Genomic DNA, 20,508 nt, shown 5'->3' on the forward strand with positions numbered 1-20,508 from the left:
TATATATATATATATATATATATATATATATATATAAAACATGCTTTATATATATTTACCAAGTTAGATGCTAGGAAAGTAGTTACAATGCAGGAAAAACGACCTCAAGAAGTTTACAACAGAGAAGATCCTGAGAAGGATCCAGTAATAAGAACTGGCCTCAGATAGCTCTATATAGAATGCAGAAATTATAAACAACAAGTAAGACAAACTAGAAATCCTAACACTAAGAGTCAAATTTGGCCCTGTAGGTATCACTGAACCTTGGTGAAATGAAGCCTGAGAGGGAAAACAACTCTATGAAGATAGTATCTTATTCAAAAGAAAATAAATAAGTAAAAAGAACAAAGAGTATGAGTATATTAATATATATATATACATATATATATATATACACACACATATATATTAGGTAAAGAAAGCCAGGAACCAGCGGGTAGAAGACTTAGTAGAGGATATTTGGACAAAGATCAATAGAGGAAAGAGCAGAATCAATATTGTCATCACAATATATTGCCAGCCACTTAGACAGGGGAAAAAGGAAATAAATGAGGAGTTTAGGAAAGACTATGGGCCTGGCACAAATGCATGATAGAATGGTGATGGGAGACTTCAATTATCTGGACATCTGCTGGAGTTCTTTCTCTGCCAAAGGCAGAATAGCTAATAATTTCTCGACTCTCCTTAATGATAATTTCATCCTTCAAAAGGTGGAGAAAGGGAGGAAGGGAATTGCTATTCGGGACCTGACTCTAGCCAACAAGGAGGAGCTAGTTACTGAGATAAAAATGATTCAAAGCTTTGGGGATAGTGATCCTACTGTCTTAGATGTGTGTTAAAGAAGACAAAGAAATAGAGTAAATCATGCAACCTTGATTTTAGGAGAACATACTTCGAAGTGTGTAGAGGAAAGCTAAGTATAATCTTACAAACTAAAATTTCTACAAAATAAGGCAGCCAGAAGGGTAAGAAATGCTTACGGGTAGAATTCAGAAATTGCAATGATAAACAATCCCAAAAAGGAGGAAAAGGAGGGAGTGTCTTAAGAGACCAAAATGGAGGCACAGGAAACTAACCAACTTAGATTTAAAAACAAACATAGATTGGTACACTTGGAGAACCACCTTCTTTCACTTGGAGAACCCAGAAAGTTACTAGGCTTGAACCTCCACTATGTTTGCTTTTGCTAGGCCAGAAGACATATCTAGTTCAAAACGAGTTAATTTAATGAAATACTATAGCAAGAAAAGTAGCAATAGAATATTTTCTGCCCATAAATCTGGGGCAAACTCTCCATAAATGCATAAACCATTAGTAGGATACACACATGAAAAGGTACATGGAGAAGGACATAAAAGAATGTGCCAATAGAAATGTGACAACTGATATGTCCAACACTGCAGGGCCCCTGAGGTCCTCTGGGAATGCTGTCGGTCTGTCACTGTTGTTGACATATAGTCTCTGCTGGTGATGCTCCGACGGACTCGTAGCCACTGACACCATTGGCTAGGCATAGATCTCATAATCATTGCTAGGGAGCATGTGGTTATGAGCTTCTGACTCAAGTTTCTGGTTTCGTTGGAAGACCTTAGCTGAGCTACTATCTCTTTCCCATTAGAAGGAAAGTGGGCTGTACCATCTATCTTTTAACTTAGAGCCCCAAGACTTCAATTCCTAGGGAGGCAGGTGCTCCACAAACCCATTGTCAGACTTGGGGGAAACCCTCACCCGCTTGTCTTCCCATAAAGAGAAGATATCTCTCAATTCCCAGAGTCTTGACTTCAGTAAGCTTTTTCTCTTCAGAATGAGAATCTTTAACTTCAGAGGCCCAGAACTACTGGAACAAAAAGGAGTCAGTCAACTTAGAAGTGGCCTTACTGACTTCATCTATCTATGAACATCATAGCCTTCAGCTAGGATAAGTTGACTCATCCTTGTCCCAAACCTCAACCAGATTTAGGGTTAGAAAGTCCTTGTAATTTTCATATTACTCTTCATTGCCAATTTGCACCCTTTCAGAAATATTTCAAAAACTACCCTTTCAGAGGAAAACACTAAGTGCTCATTGGGATGGAGGGTCCCTAGTTTTCTCAACCCCCAAATCCTTCTGATCTCTAATGCAAATATAATGGATAAGAAAAATTAAAAAAGCAAAACAAAACAATCCTGTGTCGTGCCTCTACGAACATTGTCTTCCACCTCAATTCTTTGGTAAAAATTTAAAATTTAAACAAGCTTCCTATATTCCCAGACTACCACCCCTACACATACACATGTATTCACTTGTACATGTACAAACATAGACACACAAACACATCCATAGGGGGACATCAATCTGTAGAAAGAGGGTCAGGAACAATAAAACTCAGACTGATCTAGGGCTAATGATGAACTCTAAAAGAATGCAAAACAAGTTTTTGCAAAATTTGAGGCAAGAAGAAGAAAAGGAGGGAAAGGGGATGCTCAATATGACCTAGCAGAATGAGAGAAATATTTCAAGTCCAAAAATTTGGCCTTGATTCTTGGGTTCTGTGATCCTTGATTTAATCTCTCTTAGCATCGATTTCCTCATCTGTAAAATGATATTGTTGAATTAGATGACATCTAAGGTATTTTCCAGTTCTAAATCTCTGAACCCAATAATCTTATGAACTGTTCCTTGAGACAGATGAATTGTGCAATTGAAAAGAGGAAGGACTATTCAAATTCTATCTTGCCTCTGTTTTCTCTACCAAGAAAAATCATTTTCCAACTAGGAGTTGAAATGCAAGTAATGTGAGGTGATGGTAAAAGTGCAACTAGCTTGAATTTGAGTCACTTGGTCCAGACAAACTACATTCTAGGGTAATGAGGCAGATAGGTGGTACAACAAATAGGGCACTAAGTCTGGAGTTGGGGAGATCTGAGTTCAAATCTAGATTTGTTAAATGTTTAGTAGGTATGGTGCTCTAGATATTCTCAGTCACAGTTTCTTCATCCATAAAATGGGAATAATTACTGACACCTATCTCCAGTGTTATTATTAATGGTCAGATGAGATAATATTTATCAAGCACTTTGGCACCCTCAAAGCACTATAGAAATGCACACTATTATTGTTATTATGAAAGAATTTGAATAACAAGATTGCTGTAGTTATTTTGGAAAATCCTTGGATAATCAAGTACTACAAGCCTAGAGAAGGGCAAATGTTCTAAGGGTAGTGTCTTCAAACATTTGTCAATGAGTTTGATTCTGATTCCTAGGAAAACACTGCCCTGTATTATTAAAAAAAAAAAAAACTGGCTGGAAATCCAGGACAATTCTGAGGGACTTATCTTATCTGTAGGGGTGGTAGTTTGGGAATATGGGAAGCTTGTTTAAACTTTAAATTTTTTACCAAAGAATTGAGATGTAAGACAATGTTCGTAGAGGCACGACACAGAATTTTTTTTGTCCTTTTGAGGGACAAAAAGAACACTATCCACATTCAGAGGAAGAACTGTGGGAGTAGAAACACAGAGGAAAAAAAAACTGCTTGATCACATGGGTTGATGAGGATATGATTGGAGATCATGACTCTAAATGATCACCCTAGTGCAAATATCAATAATATGGAAATAGGTCTTGATCAATGACACATGTAAAACCCAGTGGAATTATGCGTCGGCTATGGGAGGAGGGTGGGGGAAGGGGAGGGAAAAAACATGAATCTTGTAACTAAGGGAAAATATTCAAAAATAATTCATTAAATAAAATTTGCCCAGGAATAAATGAATAAAATTTAAAAAAAGTTGGCTGGAAAGGAAAGGAAAGGGGTAGTTACTAAGAGCCACATAGCTTCTTCAGAAACAGGCTATGAAAGGTTAGCCTCATTTCCTTTTTGGATAGCTTACACGCCTGGCAGATCCCATCTAGACATAGTCCTAGATAGATATAATATACCTAGTTTTCAGCAGAGCATTTGACTCTCCAGTCTCCAGACACTTTCCTGATGGACAACAGGGAGAGATGTAGGTCATGAGAGTTCAGCGAGGTGATTTCAGAACGGTTTCAATGACCAGACCTAAAGGGTAGCCCTTAATGTTCAATGTTACCTTGTAAGGGGACCTTTAATGGAGTGCCTCAGGGTCCTTGGCTCTGTGCTTTTCAATATTCTTTAATCAACTGCTGGGATGAAGACATCAATGGCATGTTTATCAAATTTACCGATAACACAAAGCTGGGACGGATTTCTAACATATGGTGTGATAGAAATGGGATCCAGAAATATCTCAATAGTCTAGGCTAATGTGCTGGGTTTTGTAAAATGAAATTTAATAGGGAAAAATAAAGGCCTACACGTCTGCTTTTTTTTTAAATCATCTTTATAAGCACAAGAAGGAAGAGATATGGTTGGAGAGCTTTTTGAAAAAGATAAAGGGATGCCGATTCAGTATGTCTCAACAGAGATTAGCACAGTGCCTGGCACATGGTAAACACTTAATAAATATTCTGTGTCTGACTATATATCTAAAAAAAATAATAATAGAAGCCTTAACATTTATATAATAATTACTATGTGCCAAACACTGTGCTTAACAATTTACAAATTATTATCTCACTTAATTCTCACAACAAGCTAGGAGTTAGGTGCTGTTATGAGCTCCGTTTTGCAGTTGAGAAAACTGAGGCAGACGGTAGTAAAATGACCTGCCCAGGATCACACATCAAGTAGGTGTGTGTATCTAGATTTGAACTCAGGTATTCTTGGCTCTAAGTCCAGTGTTCTGTCCATTTGCACTACCTAATTACCCTCCATCTAACCATCTCTCCATTCATTCATCTATCTATCTATTATCCATCTACTCAGAAACATGTCTGCCAAAATACCTAATGATCCCGGGTCTACAGTAAGAAAAGCAGGGCAGCTGGGTGGCTCAGTGGATTGAGAGCCAGGCCCAGAGACAGGGGGTCCTAGGTTCAAATCTGACCTCAGACGATCTGTGTGACTCTGGGCAAGTCACTTAACCCCCAGTGCCTAGCCCTTACCACTCTTCTGCCTTAGAATCAATGATTCTAAGGTGGAAGGTAAGGGTTAAAAAAAAACAAAACATAGTGTTCAGAAGGACAATAATAAGCCTATTGCACTCTGCCCAAATTAGAATAGATCTGGAGTTCTGTGTTGTTGTAGCCAGTTCAAGCTCTGGATGCCAAATTCTAGGAAAGACACTGATAGACGGGCACATCTATCAGAGAGAAGGCAGGATGGTGAGACTGGAAAGCATGCCGTACATTACTGTGGATATTTAGCTAGACAAGAGGGGTATGATTAAGGCTCTCTGGTGGAAGGAGCAGAGTTGTGTTGCCAGATTGCAAAAGAGAGAACCAAACTTTGATGAAACCAAGGCAGGTTTGATGGAAGGGAGGAAAAAAAACCTTCTTAACAAGTCAAATTGTTCAAAAGGGGAATGAGATGCTTCCAGGGTAGGCAGGTTCTCTATCATTTGAAATCTCCAAGCAAAGGTGAGATGAACATTTGTTGGAAGAGGAGGAAAAGGGATGAAGGAGAAGGAAAAAAAAAGAAGGGAATGTAGAGAGAAAGGGGTGAAAGGAAAGAAGGAAAATAATTAGGTAAGAGTGACAGATGCTGACAGAGGCAGAGGAGAAGGCTGGAGGAGACAGGCAGAATAGTGTAAGTCTTCATATGGTTCCATACATCTATGAACTTATGTCCTATTGAGGTAAGTCTGTGCCTCATCTGGGGCCACCCAGGGAAACACATAATGAATGTTCTAGATCTGTCTATCTACATAGCTATCTAATAATAATAATAATAATGGGATGGTTTACATTTATATGTGTGTTTCCTTACCCAAATAGGTAACTGAGCAGCAATCTTGAGCTGGACGAGTACAGGAGATTTTCTGAGTTTCCAAAGATCGTGAGGTCTTGGGAGGTGACTGAGGCGGTGGCTGTATTTTCTACCTGGGCAGGCAAAGCTGCTGCAGCAACAAAAATGAGCTGGTTAAAAGAGAAAAATCAAGAGGGAGGGACCACTGGGCTCAGCAAAATTGAAGGGGCTAATTCACAGACTTGAAAAACAAATGTGAAAGGTTTATATGCCAGTGGGGCTTGGATATTATGCTTCCATTTGATCATACTAGAAATAATAAGTTGCTATATTCTGTTTTCATGATTCTTAATAAACTACCTGTTCCATATCTGTAAACTGAGTAATTTTCTTATGTTCTCTCTTAGGGGAAATACCCTAGACCAGTGATGGTGAGCCTTTTAGAGATGGAGTGCCGAATTCCACCCCCACCCCCAGACCACTTGCAATGCTCCCTCCTTTACCCCACATAGGGGAGGGAGAAACTGCTCCCATTAGGCTGCTAAGGCAGAGGGGTGGGTGAAGTGAGGAATGTCCTCAGCAAATAGAGAGAGAGGGAAAGAAGTGGCCCAAGCACTCCACTGTGAGCTGTCTGAGCTCTGCCACCTATGAGCTGTGCACCTTACCCATTGTGTACTCCCATTGGACTGCTTGGCAGAGGGATGGGTGATGTGAAGAAATGTCATCAGGCATGATAGAGATGGGGAGAGGAGCAGCTCTGCCAGAGTCCCTCTGCCTTTCTAGTAATGAACTGGGACAGGGGGGTGGGGTGGGAGGATAAGAGGGCAGCTGAGTGTCCACAGAGAGCTCTCTGTGTGCCACCTTCGGCACCTAAGCTATAGGTTAGCCATCACTGCCTTAGACTTTGAGTTTATAACTAGCTCTGTAATTAGCAATTCTATTAGTAGCAGGATTCCCCAAGGAGATAAAGTTGGAATGAAAAGCTGGTGAATGTGAAAACCAGAACAATGAGCCCAGGGTCAAATGAAATAACAAGAAAAGGTTTAGATTGACTTGGCTTGCCAGTCCCTGAGACCTCATCAGAACTGTGCCCAGTTAGTCACTATGCTAGCCCTAGAAGTGAGATCTCTGCATCAAAGAATATGGACATTTTAGTCACTTTTCTACCCTCATAATTCCAAAACATTTTCCAAGGTGGTTGAATAAATTCTCAACTCCACCAACAATGTATCACTGTGCCTGTCTTCCTGCAGCCCAATGAAGACAATTTCTAACTACTGTCATTTTTGCTGGTTTGCTAGATGAGATGTAAGACCTCAGAGTTGTTTCAATTCGCCAATTATTTGGAGAATGGTAAACTGTTTGTGATTCTTCTTTTAAGAACTGTTTATTCATGCTCTGATCGTTTATGTATTAGCTTGTGTTATATATTTGTGTTAATTCCTTGTTCCAAGAACTTTCATGGCTTCAACTAGACTGTTAATCTCTTAAAGTGGCAGAAAAACAGTGGTCATCTCACTAAATGACTCAATATAATCAATAAGCAAACAGCATCTGTAGTCTGAATGAATTATGTATCTCATACATTTCAAACCTATGTAGATTAATGAAATACAAATTTATTAAAAACATAAGAAGCCCCAACTCCTTTTGTATCTTTCTACTACCCTCCATTACTAACCTCTGAATGTAGCTGTCACACATGCAATACTCTCACTCTCCCTCCCTCCATCTCTCTGTTTCTCTTTCTGTCTCTGTCTCTGTCTCTGTCTCTGACTCTGTCTCTGTCTCTCTCTGTCTCTCTGTCTCTCTGTCTCTCTCTCTCTCTCTCTCTCTCTCTCTCTCTCACACACACACACACACACACACACACACACACACACACATACGCACACATACTCTCTCTCGCCTCCCTCCCTCTCTCTTTCCCTCTCTCTATACTGTTCTCTTCCCCTCTCTGTCTCTCTCTTACACATTCTCTGTCTTGCCTCCTCTCTCTCCTTCTCTTTCCTTCCCTCCCTCCTCTCTGTCTCTCTGCCTCTCTCTGTCTCTGTCTCTGTCTCTCTCCCCTTCCCTCCCCTCCCCAAGCCTCCAAAAGAAGTCAACTTCCTATCACATCTTACCCAGCTTACAACATCTAGAATGCAGGGGATGGATGACAAAGTCAGTATGGGCCACCATTACAAACACCTGCTTCAAGTTACAGTTTATTAATTTAACAATCAAGGCAAATTCTCTGAGTATCTATTGAGCCCCTAAATATGCAGAAATGATTAATGGAATTCTGTCATTGCATCAACAAGCTCCTAAGCTAGTGGGTGAGATAGGGCACATACATTGGGTAGCAGCCATCCTTCATACTCCAAGGGGGACCAAATGACATCATTGGGGATGCCTTTTGACTTGTGCTTAAATTGGATTTAAATGAGGCAAAGTTACACAAGTCATTAGACTGTCTTCCAAAGTCATCAGAGTACAGTGGCAAAAGTCGAGACGACTGGCAGTGGCTCAGAATGTAGAGAATGACCTTGACTTTTTCAGTGTCTAACCAAGCTCTAAGCACACTACTTGTTTCCACCACCTTCATAGGCCTTTTGAAATAAATTGTTTGCATTGATTCCACTGGGGAAGTTTTCACATGCATGGGGTAGACATAACCCCCACTGATGCGTTTAAGGCATGTTGGTTACCTTCTGTCTGGTTTAGCCCAGGTGCTGAGATGGTTTTACTGAGATGTGGCTACTGCACGTGCTACAGGTTCTTGGAGTCATCTGTGAGATCAAGGGGGCAGGTGGGCACCAAGAGTGGATAAACAGCTTGGCCAGCCCTCACTTCAGATGTGCTAGTTCTTCCTGAATAGCCCATATATCTCATATATACACCATCAGCTAATACTCTGTATTATTTGACTAATACTCACTCTCTAACCTTCTTTTCTCTCTTCTGGTTCTCCTCCTACACAAATAGGAGGAGGCTATTCCTTCTCAATCTCTTGGACCATCATCCAGGTCACCCTCAGTAATTGGAGGTATCCTTCAAATCTCCTGAGCCATCTTCTCTTTTCTGTTTATTATCTTTTGTTTTTTTTTACCCTTACTTTCCGTCTTAGTATTGATTCCAAGGCAGAAAAATGGTAAGGGCCCACCCTTAACATTCTTCCACCAAGGAGCCAATACACAGAAGTTAAGGGTTAAAAAAAAGAAAAGAAAAGAAAAATGGAAAGGGCTAGGCAATGAGGGTTAAGTGACTTGCCCAGGGTCTCACAGCTAGGAAGTGTCTGAGGCTAAATTTGAACCCAAGTCCTCCTGACTCCAGGCCTGACTCAATCCACTGAGCCACCTAGCTGCCTTTTCAATATTTTCTTGCTTAGTGAAATCATCAGCTCCCATGGACTCAATGCTCATTTCTCTACAGATTCCCAGCTCTATATATTCAGCCCCCAATTTCTCAGCTGAGTTCTAGTCCTGCATTTCAAATTGGATATTCCATAGGTATCTCCAACTCAATGGGTTCAAAATTGAGCTTGGCCCTCTGAATCCTCTCCACTTCCCAAATTACCACTGTCCTCCTAGTCTCAATATTATTCTCAATTCTTCACTCACTCCCATGTCCAATGGTTTGTCAAATGTCATCAATTTAACCTTCACAGCATCCCTTGTAGACATCTCTCCCTACTACAGTCCCTCCATTCTGTGGTCCAAGTGATTTTCCAGAGAGAAGCACTGACCTTATATCACACACACGTAGCTCCCTGTGCTGAGTTCCCCTTTCATTTACAATGTATATTTTTTGTATATACAATTATTTGCACATTAGAACGCTCCTTGAGAGTTGGAACCACATTTTTGTCTTTCTTTCTATCCCTGTTGTTCAATAGAATTCCTGTTTAATAAATAAATAAAATAACTAACTAATTAAATAAATAAGTAAATAAAATAAAAGTTTAATAAATTTTGATAATAAATATAATAATTTTAATGAAGTGTAGTGAGTTTAATGTTTATTGACTGACAGTTTTGAGGTAGGAGTTCCAAACAGCAGTTTGAAAAAATAAGATCACTGTTGAGGCTGGGGGAGATGGCAATTCTATTTAATTCACTATGGCAAATAGAGAAGAATTAGGGGAAAACAACTGCTTCTGGAATCAGAGGAGCTGGATTAAAATCTTGCCTCTGATACTATCTATCTAGTAAACTAATTACGTTGCCTCCCTAGGTTTTAGTTTTCTTTTCTATAAAATGAGGAAATTGGACTAGGTTAACCAGAAGGTCCCTCTTGGTCCTAGACCTCTGATTTCTCAGATTAAATGCTTTCTATGTATAGGACAAGGGCAGCTAGGTGACTCAGTGGATAGAGCACTGGATTTGGAATCAGAAAGACTCATCTTCATGAGTTTGAATCTGGCCTCAGATATTTACTAGCTGTATGACTCTTGGGTAATTTACATAAGCCTTTTTTGCCTCAGTTCCTCATCTGTAAAATGAGAAGGAAATGGCAAACCCATCCAGATCTCTGCCAAGAAAATCCCAAGTAGGGTCAAAAAGAGTCAGACACAACTGAAAGAACAACAAATCTATAGCAGAAACTCTGGATTTACCCAACTTCTTTGTGAATACTAATGGGTTGGATCCCTAGAATTTGGCTATTGTTTCTCCTCTCAGGGTTCTAGGGATAGTCCACAGGGACTGGGGTAGGAGAAGAATACTTCTCCTATTGTTCATAAGTCTCCCCCATATTTAGTTCCTCCCCCCCACTATGTACAAATAGATATAGATTTCCTAGTTACCAGTGCCCAGGATTTGTTTATGTGATCACCCACCAATTTCTCATTTTTCTGAACTCTCTTAAGAGGAAAGTATCCAGTGACCCAGCAATTACAAATCATCTTATGCTGTTCTCTAATTGTTTCATGGGTTTTCCCCTTATCTCTAACTAGATTATCTCCACAAAGGTATCTTCCAAACCACCTAGCAATATCTCTTGCCCAATTTAATTCAACCACGTGAATTTGAATATGTGAGGCACTAGCGAGATGAAAATGAGAGAGAGAGAGATGTTGAAGAAAAATGACAACTCATTTCTTCTCTACTTCCAAGTTTATACAACACTTTTCTCACAACAAGCCAATGAGAATGATCTCTTCAGGAAACTGAGGCTGAGAAGGCTGAAGCCTAGGGTCACACAGCTGGGAATTGTGCTTAGGAGGAGTCATCTATCTTCATACCTGCTTGTGGGTTGGGGGCTTTCCCTCAAAGGCTTCCCTGTCCCAGAACTGGGACCCTGGCTGCATCAGGACCTCCCCGCCCCAGTTGCCCTTTGTAATTAAAGATCTAATAATGCTGCAGTAGGAAAGTATCTGGAGGTAGAGAGATCCCTGGAGGTAGAAATTTAGGTGATTCAGAAAACCACAGACCTAGGCACCTTCTTAAAGGGGCCAAGCCAGCAGGGCATTTTAACAACTCTTTGGCCCCGTCAGCAGCCTGCGGGGTGAAGTTTCTGAGCACCCCCTTCCTCTTCTGTCAGGGGCCCCTCCTTGCCCTATCTGGAAGCCTCCTCCTCCTCCATCCTTCTTGGACTCCAGTTAGCATCTACCAATTTCTTTATTATGGGATAATACTGGGATGGGGGCTCTGAGACACCTGGGTTTGTGTTCTGGCTTTGATCAACATCTCCCTGCATAACCCTGAGGATTCCACATCCTCTCCTTTTGGTCCATCTTTAAATGTGGGAGTCTGACTCGGTGATTTGTGAAGTCCCTTCCAGGCTGATAATCTTTGTTCTGGGTTCTAAGGTGCCTTTCACCTGATGGATTGGGATTATAATGGACTTTTTGAAGAAACTCCCATCTATGTAAATCTGCCAACTGGAGCCTAAACATAGGAGCCTCTTGTTGAGTGAGAGATAAGATGTGGATAGGAAAAAGGATCAGAAGATTCCCCCCCCTTCCTTTTATAATGACCCCAAAAGTTTCTGTAACTGATGGTTCAGGAAGGAGTCTTGGATTTGGAGTCAGAGACCCTGGCCTCAGATCCCAGCAGCACGCACACACACACACACACACACACACACACACCCCCGAGGGACTCCGTGAAGGCAGAGGCTGACCCTCTCTCACAGCAAGGACTCCCTGAGGTCAGAAACTGGGTCTCCCACTTAGATCTGTAGCTTACTGAAGGTGTCATATCCCTGCCTCAAAGAGGGTATGTCTTCTCGGTCTGGAGTTGTTCTAAATATGGTTTTGCCCAGAGACAGAGGATTAGACAAAATGGGAAGAGGTCTTGTTGGTTTTAAATAACTAGCAAGAAGGAGGGAGCAGCATCATTTGTCAGGAGAGGGAGAGAGAACCACACTACAGCTGGTCTCAGCTTCTATATTTAAATCAAAAGCTTTCTCCAGCAGCCCCCTTTCAGGGGGCTGTAGGGAGATGTAGGAGACCAAGGCATGACTCTAGAAAGGAGGGGGTTTGAAGGACTCACCCACCCTCTGGGATCGTGATGGTGTCTGATTCAGGAACCAGGTTTTTCTGGGGAGGGGCCCACATAGCCTCCCTCCTCTGTCCTCACTTGAACCCCATCACCCTCTCTTTGAGGGAATAGGAAAATCACAGATGGGGATACCACAAAAAGCCCAATCCCATCCTCTTGGCCTGGGCCTGAATTCTGGGGCTGGGAGAGTTAGAGCTGTGGCTCTCTCCAGATTTCCATCATTCAGTCTCCTATCCACTGGGTCCTGCCTGATCCATGCATTGGGTCCCAGGCCACGAGTCAATCATGAGGTGGCTGATTATCTCCCTGATAAAATGAAGTACTTGGATTGGATTCAATTCAGTCCAACACACATTTATTAAGTACCTAATATGTTTGAGACACTATACTATGTGCTAGGAATATAGAAACAAAGCAGTCCCTGTCCTCAAAGATAATTAATGAAAAATAATAATTAGCACTTTAAGATTTATAAAGCTCTTTTTATACTACTTCATTTGATAACAGCAACCCTGCTACTGTAGGTACCATTATTAGTCCCATTTTACAGATGAAGAAATTGAGACTGAGAAAGGTGAAATGACTTGCCCAGAGTTCTATAGGGTCTAAAGCAGGATCTGAACCCAGTTCTGTCTTGAGTCCAGGTCCAGTGCTCTGCCACTCCACCACATCCTTCCTGGGGCAAAGAACATGTGCAAACATCAGCAAATAAAAAAGAATTTCTGGAGGTGGGGAACAATAGCAGCTGGGGTGAATGGAAGACAATGGTATAGGGAAAAGAGCATTTTATAGGCTCCTAATATGGACCAAGCATAAAGAATAAAAATGTGGCTGATTGGAGGCCTCCTAGGTAGACTGCTCATTCTTTCTCTTTTTCTGTTTACTAATAAATATTTATAAATCTAGTATAAAGTTTCCAAGATCACTTCTTCATACAGATGGAGAGACTGAGGCCCAGAGAGAGGAATTAACTCATCCAAGGGGACATAGCATGATGGTGGCCGAGCTGGGGACCAAAACCTTGGGGTCTCTTGACTCCCACATCTTTTTATCATATTGTACTGCAAACTGCCTCCATGATTCTTTTCAGAAAAAAAATCAAGTGCTTAGAGTAGGGAGGATAAATAATTTACTAAAGACCCTCAAGCCTTTTACTAAGTTAATAGTCTCAATTTAAAACACACACAACAGTTAAATTAATTGGGCATTTTCATTGAGTTCACTAAACAGAGAGAATGGCTTTATTAACTTAATCACTTCCTCAGCAATTAAATAATTTTATTTTTATTAACATCATTGGGTCTTAAGCTGAATCAAGCACTTCTCTGAAGCTGGTACCTTGCAAAATGAGCAAATTCCTGGCACAGGGGCCAATACACTTGCCTAAAGTCACCTGCCTGCCTGTGGGAGATTGAATCAAGCCATTCAAAATGTGCTTTAGCACAGGGGTTTAAATGGAACCACCATTGGGTCAAGAGATCCAGGTTCTGGTTCTGCCACTGATTCCCTGTGTAAGAAGTTGCTTGCTCTTTCTGGGCTAAAGGGTGAACATAGTTAGACCACCTCCTTCCTCCCAGGATTAATCCAGAGATCAAATGAAAGATGAGAAGCAAAAAGCCCTTTGTAAACCTTGTTCTAGATCCCCTTTCTCCAATTTTCTGAGGGCTTCCCTCATGCTGAACCATTCGTCTTCCAGCAAAGACCATCAAAGCTGGGAGGAACCATAGCATTGGGAATGTTAGGACTGGGAAGCCCTTCAAACATAGAACACGACAGGAGGGCTTGGAAGACAATCTAGAACCTCCGGGCTAGGGGGAATATGAAATCTTAGAATCTCTAGGCTGGAAGGGATCTTAGAATATGGAACACAGCATGTTAGAGCTTCATACACTTGGGGGTTCCTAGTGGTGTCGTAGTAAAATGTTTAACAACCACATTTGGCAAGGGAGAAGAGAGTCACGTAAGAATAACACACTTTAAAATTTAATCTATATTATTAACATTTTCCCTCTCACTTAACTCTAGACCAGTGATTCCCAAACTTTTTTGGCCTACCACCCCCTTTCCAGAAAAAAATGTTACTTAGCGCCCCCTGGAAATTAATTTTTTTTTTAATTTTAATAGCAATTAATAGGAAAGATATATGTATTAATGTTTCTACCTTTTTCATAAAATATAGTAAATGAAGGTGTAAATTAGAAACATTGAACTTTGAAATAATGAAACTATTTATTGAACTCAGAATAGAATGTAATACAAAAGTTAAAACCTGTGGCCATCACCACTCTCCTGGATCACTGTAGCACCCACCAGAGGGTGGTGGTGCCCACTTTGGGAATCACTGCTCTAGACAATCAATAAAACAATTAAGTAAGCTCTGATTTTCAGTTTGTAGATTTCTGAGATGTGAATGCTCCAACTGGAAATTTAAGAATCAGGGAAGCTGTCACGTATTTCAAGCCTGAAGGTCTTCTTTGACCGAACTAGTTTTGGAAATGCTGATCTTGTCTAATGTTATCCTATTTCAGGTGGGAAAACTAAGGCTGAGAAGGGACTTTTCTAAGCTCACACATTGTGTCAGCAACATGGCCAGGAATGGAAGCCATAGTTCTTGACTCCCTAGTCCAAAGTTCTTTACGTTGTACCAAAATTCTTTTTTTTTTTTTAACAATTTTTAGTCAGAAGGGCAAAGACTAGACAAATGGGGTTGAGTGACTTGCCCAGGGTCACACAGCTAAGAAGTGTCTGAGGTCAGATTTGAACCAAGGACCTCCCATCTCTAGATCTGGCTCTCTACCCACTTTGCTACCTACCTAACCCCTTTGAAGCCTTCTAAATCAATTCTAATCAAGGTAACTGGGTAGAATTCTAGAATTAGGAAAGTCTCAAATCATGCCTCAAGATGCTTCCTTAGCTGTATGACCCTAGACAGGTCATTTAACTGAGACTTGGGTTCTAAAACTGCCTGATACTCTTAAAATTCCCTAATGGCCCTGAAACAGATCAAAATGTAACCTGAGTGGGCAGCTGGGTATCTCAGTGGATTGAGAGCCAGGCCTAGAGATGGGTGGTCCTAGGTTCAAATCTGACCTCAGACATTTCCTAGTTGTGTGTCCCTGGGCAAATCACTTCACCCCCATTGCCTAGCCCTTAACGCTCTTCTGTCTTGGAACAATACACGGTATTGATTCTAAGATGGAAGGTAAGGATTTGTTTTTGTTTTTTAATGTAACTGGAAAGGTTTAACAAAATAAATAAAAATACAAAGAACATAAATAATGTTAATTTATGGTTTTCTAAGTCAACATTAGAGCAGACACAAAATCAACCTCCCTTCTCCTTAGTTTCCTCATTTATAAAATGAGGATAATAAGAACACCTACTTCACAGGGTTGTTGTAAAGATCAAATGGGATAATATATGTAAAGCTCTTTCAATCCTTAAAGCCATATATAAATGTTAGCTATTATTATTAAGTTCCCTGACATTTTCTTGATGGGGGTTTAAATTAAAATTAAATAATATTTGTTACTTTATTAAAAAATGAAGCAAAATCACGGCCTACTTTCCTTTTTCAACCACATGAAACAACAACAACAAAAAAGGTGAATTTGTGGTTGCCTTAATGAGATGTGGGCTGGGCTAAGAAATATTCCCAAAATGCCGCAGGGGGAGAGAGGCCCCACGCTCTGGGCCTTGCAGGGAAAATCCTTTATGAAAATTTATTGCCCCATAAAAGAGAGAAAATGACTTATTCAAAAGGGGGAAGAAGGAACTCGAGGGACTGCTGGGCTGGGAGGTGCTGTGCTAGCAACTAAGCTAGGAAGGCATTATAAATAATTGGTCTCCAGGTGGTAAATCAAAGCCTAGCTGCTGAGGCCGGGGCTCAGATGGGAGGCAGACACAGAAGCCAAGGGCATCTCGGAAAAGAGCCCTGACTGGGAAGCAGGAGCTTGGCCTCCATCACTGACTCCCCCATCCTATGAGGCACTGGCTCTCGGATTCCTAGAAAATCATGGAGTTACACTCAGTGATCTCTAAAGTTCCTTCAAGCTCTGATATTATGTTTCTCTCCTATATAGTGGTGGTTGTTGTTCAGGCATGTTTGCCTCTCTGTGGTGCCATTTGAGGTTCTCTTGGCAAAGATAATGGAGTGGTTTGCCATTTACTTCTCTGGTTTATTTTACAGATAAGGAAACTGAGGAAAACAGGGTTAAGTGACTTGTCTGGGTTCACACAGCTAGTAAGAGTCTGAGGCTGGATTGGAACTCAGGAAGGTGAGTCTCCCTGACTCCAAGCCTGGTGCTCTAGGCACTATGGTACCACCTATTTGCCTCCCTCTCCATTGTTGTCAGGTTCTAAACTCACCTCCTCCAGGAGGGATCACAGGGCTCATAGATTAAGCTAGATGGGACCTCAGAGACTCTCTAGTCTAACCCCCTAATTTTACAGATGAGAAGTTCTAAGGCTCTTGGAGGAAGTGAAATCCCTCAGGGTCACTCAAGAAGAGAATGGCAGAACTAAGATTCGAGCGGGTTCTTCTGTCTGCATATCTTCCTCTCTTTGTACCACATTGGATCTCTGATGTGTATTTCCTCTAAACTTAAAAGTTTAATATCTATTCATTTGTACTGGAGTCTTCCCCCTACTACTCTGTTCCAGGCTTCTCCTTGGACTAGAGATTTCCCAAAAGACAGAGATTAAATTTCCTTCCTTAGACCAGAGGCTCCCTGAGGGCATAAGTATGCCTCTCAGACCAGGGGTTCCTGAGAGCCAAGGCTGCATTTCCTTGCTTAGCTCTGTTCTTGGAGAAGAAATCTCATGTTAAAGGGTAAAGCTCACCTAATGATTGATTCTCCCCCACAAACCTGCCATCTTTTCTCTTCAGAAGGACTTTAAACACTGGCATAACCTATGTCAGACTAGGGTGGGTCAGATTTGGGGGAGGGTGGGCAAAGGAGAGAAGCAGAGAATATGAAACACAAAATGTCAGAGAATAATTGTCAAAATTGTTTTCTGTAATTTTTGTGTAAATTTCTGTGTAATTGAAAAAAAGAATAAAGTTTAAAAAACCCAGAAGAGTTTTATCAGACAGAAATGATAACTTGTGATCCCTATAGACAGAGTCTTAAGTGAAAATTACTGTCTTTCTTCAATGAATATGAAAAATCCAGAAAAATATAGTAGAAACGTATTTATTAAGTGTTTGCTATGTATAAAATACTGTTCTACTATCTGGGAATAAAAATAAAAATGTAGATAGCTCCTGCTTGTCCAGGAGCTCACATTCTAATTGGAGAGATAATACATATAAAAGTTTATCTGCATGGAGGACAGAAAGGCATAGAAACCCCAAGAGTACAGCAGTATGGTAGATGGCAAGGCCTAGAAGTCTTTAGGATTTGGTGGTAGATTTTTTGGGGGGTGGGGGTGAGGTAGGGAGGCAATCTGGAGGATATAGCAAGAGGACAGATGGTAAAGCCTATGGGACCTTGGAATGCAGTGGGAGGAAAGATGGAAAGACCTAGAGATCTTCCATATCTTATTAAAGGGGTTAAAATGAATGATATGTGGAAACATCGTAAGCAGTTCCTTCCATTCTCCAGGGTGGGGAGGTATAGAGGGACCATGTCAACCTCTATTAGGAAAGGGAAATGTGATAATGAGATTAAATCTACCCTGCCCATGCCCCCTAATTGGCTTTTTGTCAATGCGTCTAGAAAAACATTGGTTTTGCTTTCTCTCTCTTCTATTTCCCTCTTATCTCTAACTATTGTAGTTAGAAGATTTTTAGGAGTACAAGATGATTACATCAAATGATCAATTGGGGAGAAGAGTCTCCCAAATGATCAGGGGGGGGGGAATTGTGATAACGAGATTAAATCTACCCTGCCCATTTTTAAGATCTAATCACCAAAAGTGTAAACAACACCACTTAATTCTCAAGTAGGGGAAGTCTGTAACCTATGTGTGTAAGAGTGGGTGATGAATCAGAATTGACCGACTGCAATCTCTCTGATTTTCTTACTTTCACTCTCTCTTCTCATTTGTAAATAAACTACCATAAAAGTCATTTTGACTTGGAGGTTTTTTCATTAGGAATTTATATTTATTCAATTCCTTGGCGACCACCCTGTTTTAATATTTATTCCAACCAAAACCCCCTTTTTTACATTTGGCAACCACATAGGAAGTCTAAGTAGAATGGCTTTCCTAAAGATATGGGAATGAGGAGGGTCAGTGGCCAGACCAGAAGGCTGAAGGAGGTCATCCCATGGCAATTACTCCCTCAGGGTCTCAGGCACCTGGATAGATTTTGGGCAGCCTAGAATAAGAGGAAGGGGAAGTAATCTTCCTGCCTGCCACCTAGATGGGTTGGGATATCACACTTTTAATAAGATAATATATGTGAAAACATTTTGCAAACCTTCAAGTGCTATTTATTAGCTGTTATTATTCCTGCCTCTATCAGCTGCTCTCTCCTGCTTCCCAATAAGATAGTTGATAGAGATAAATAAATGTAAAGTATAACTCTGTATTGGAAAATAGGAGTCAGCCCTTGTGCCAGATGTGGGCTAGAAGGAGGAGGGTAGCTAGGCTGAGTTGGTGGTGCTGATTAGGTTCTCTTCTGAAGAGAGGGTGTTGGGGAAAGTAATGAGAGCCTAGCAGCACAGATGGAGGTCAGGAACCAGATGGACAAGTCAATGAGCTGGAAAGAATCAGTGGCAGGATGAGACATGGCATCAGGGATTAAAACAAGGTCTAAACCAAAAATATGCAAGGTCTGAGACTGGAGCTGGCAAGGAGCAAGGTCTGGGTTTCAGACTAAAAGAGTTTGGTCCTGTAATACAGTGGTTGATCCAGACACAAGGTGGTCACTCTAAAGGGCCACTAAGTACATAGAAGTTGTCAGTCAAGCCAATCACTGTTGAGATCCATTCTCTGGCTTCTGTCTGCTAGCTGGGGAGCTCTTCAAGGCACCAGTCCCTTTATTAACATCTTAGAAAATTATAAGGCTGAAGGCTCATTCCAACTCCTATCAACAGTGGTAGAGGCTCTCCAGTCCACTGCTACCAACATTCCACAGAATTTATGAAGTAGAAGACACACCCAAGAAAATTAATTTCACAAGGACAGGAAGGGGAAGATGAGACTAGAAACTAATTTATGGGGAACGATCTAAATGTTTTAGTAATCACAAGTTCAATAGAATGTAGCTGCCAAAAGAATCCAACCCCAACTTAGACAGCACTCTAAGAAACCTTGTCCAAAATAAGGAAAGTGGTTGTCTATTTTGGATTTTACTATGTTCAGACTACATTTGGAGATTTGTGCCCAATTCTGGGAACTACAATTGAGGAAGCACACTGAGAGGTCTATGCAGGATAGAGTGGTTGACTCCAAGGAGATGGATTCATTAGCTTGACCTTGGTCTGTCAGGGAGAATCCTGTGACTAGAGGAGGAGCATTCTAGGTAGCTCATTTCTGCACGAGGGATGGGAGAAGGATGTGTTAGAGCTGAGGGAAAGAGGTCCACATGAACCCTGACTTTGGACCCAACCTAGAAGAGACATACATAGAGAAAGAGAGGCCTTTAAGAGACCTGATTTGTTTGCCCTTAAGGATCCCTTAGTTATGAAGATCTGAAGCTGAGACAGGAAGGGTAAGGTCCAACAAGAAGGAACTTCCAAATTCTCAATGCAAGCTTCCTGAAGCCATTCTAGCTATTCCTGTTCCTATTTATTAGTCCACAAGCATGTATTAGGTGTTTCTCTTGTACAACCCATCACTGTGCTATGTTGGGAATATGAAGGAAGACATAACACAGGGGGAGACAGCATATAAATATCTAGGTATATAAAACATATGCCAAGTCTACAAAGATAATTTTGGAAGTGAAAGGCACTAGCAGAGAAAGGAAAAGGGGTAACTTCCTAGAGTAGGCAATATTTGAGTTAAAGGAAGCCAGGGAGACTAAAAGGCAGAGGTGAGGGGTTAAGGCTATATAAATGGAGATTTTGAACCTTTGGACTTCATCCCCCAGTATTTCCCAAAATTCCCTTTAATCTCTCCTGCGCCTCCATGTTTGCATGGTCACGGTATTGTTTTATAAGTTCTATAGCTCCTCCTCCTCTCTCTTTTGCTCTCGTGAGCAGGCTGGGTTAGTACCATTTTAGTTAGCTTTTTTTTGTTAGGTTACTATTAATAAAA

General features: G+C 41.0%; 1 protein-coding gene across 1 annotated transcript in view; it reads right to left on the bottom strand.

Moving 5' to 3' along the window:
- LOC123255796 (zinc finger protein 383-like) overlaps positions 1 to 20,508 on the bottom strand; it is a 138,638-nt gene that overhangs the window by 98,481 nt on the left and 19,649 nt on the right. Inside the window, exon 6 of the mRNA XM_044684530.1 lies at positions 5,834 to 5,963. Coding sequence (XP_044540465.1) covers positions 5,834 to 5,963 — 130 coding nt within the window. The remainder of the gene's footprint in view (positions 1 to 5,833; positions 5,964 to 20,508) is intronic.

Source organism: Gracilinanus agilis, chromosome 1 (genome assembly GCF_016433145.1).
Source record: "Gracilinanus agilis isolate LMUSP501 chromosome 1, AgileGrace, whole genome shotgun sequence".
Lineage (NCBI taxonomy): Eukaryota > Metazoa > Chordata > Mammalia > Didelphimorphia > Didelphidae > Gracilinanus > Gracilinanus agilis.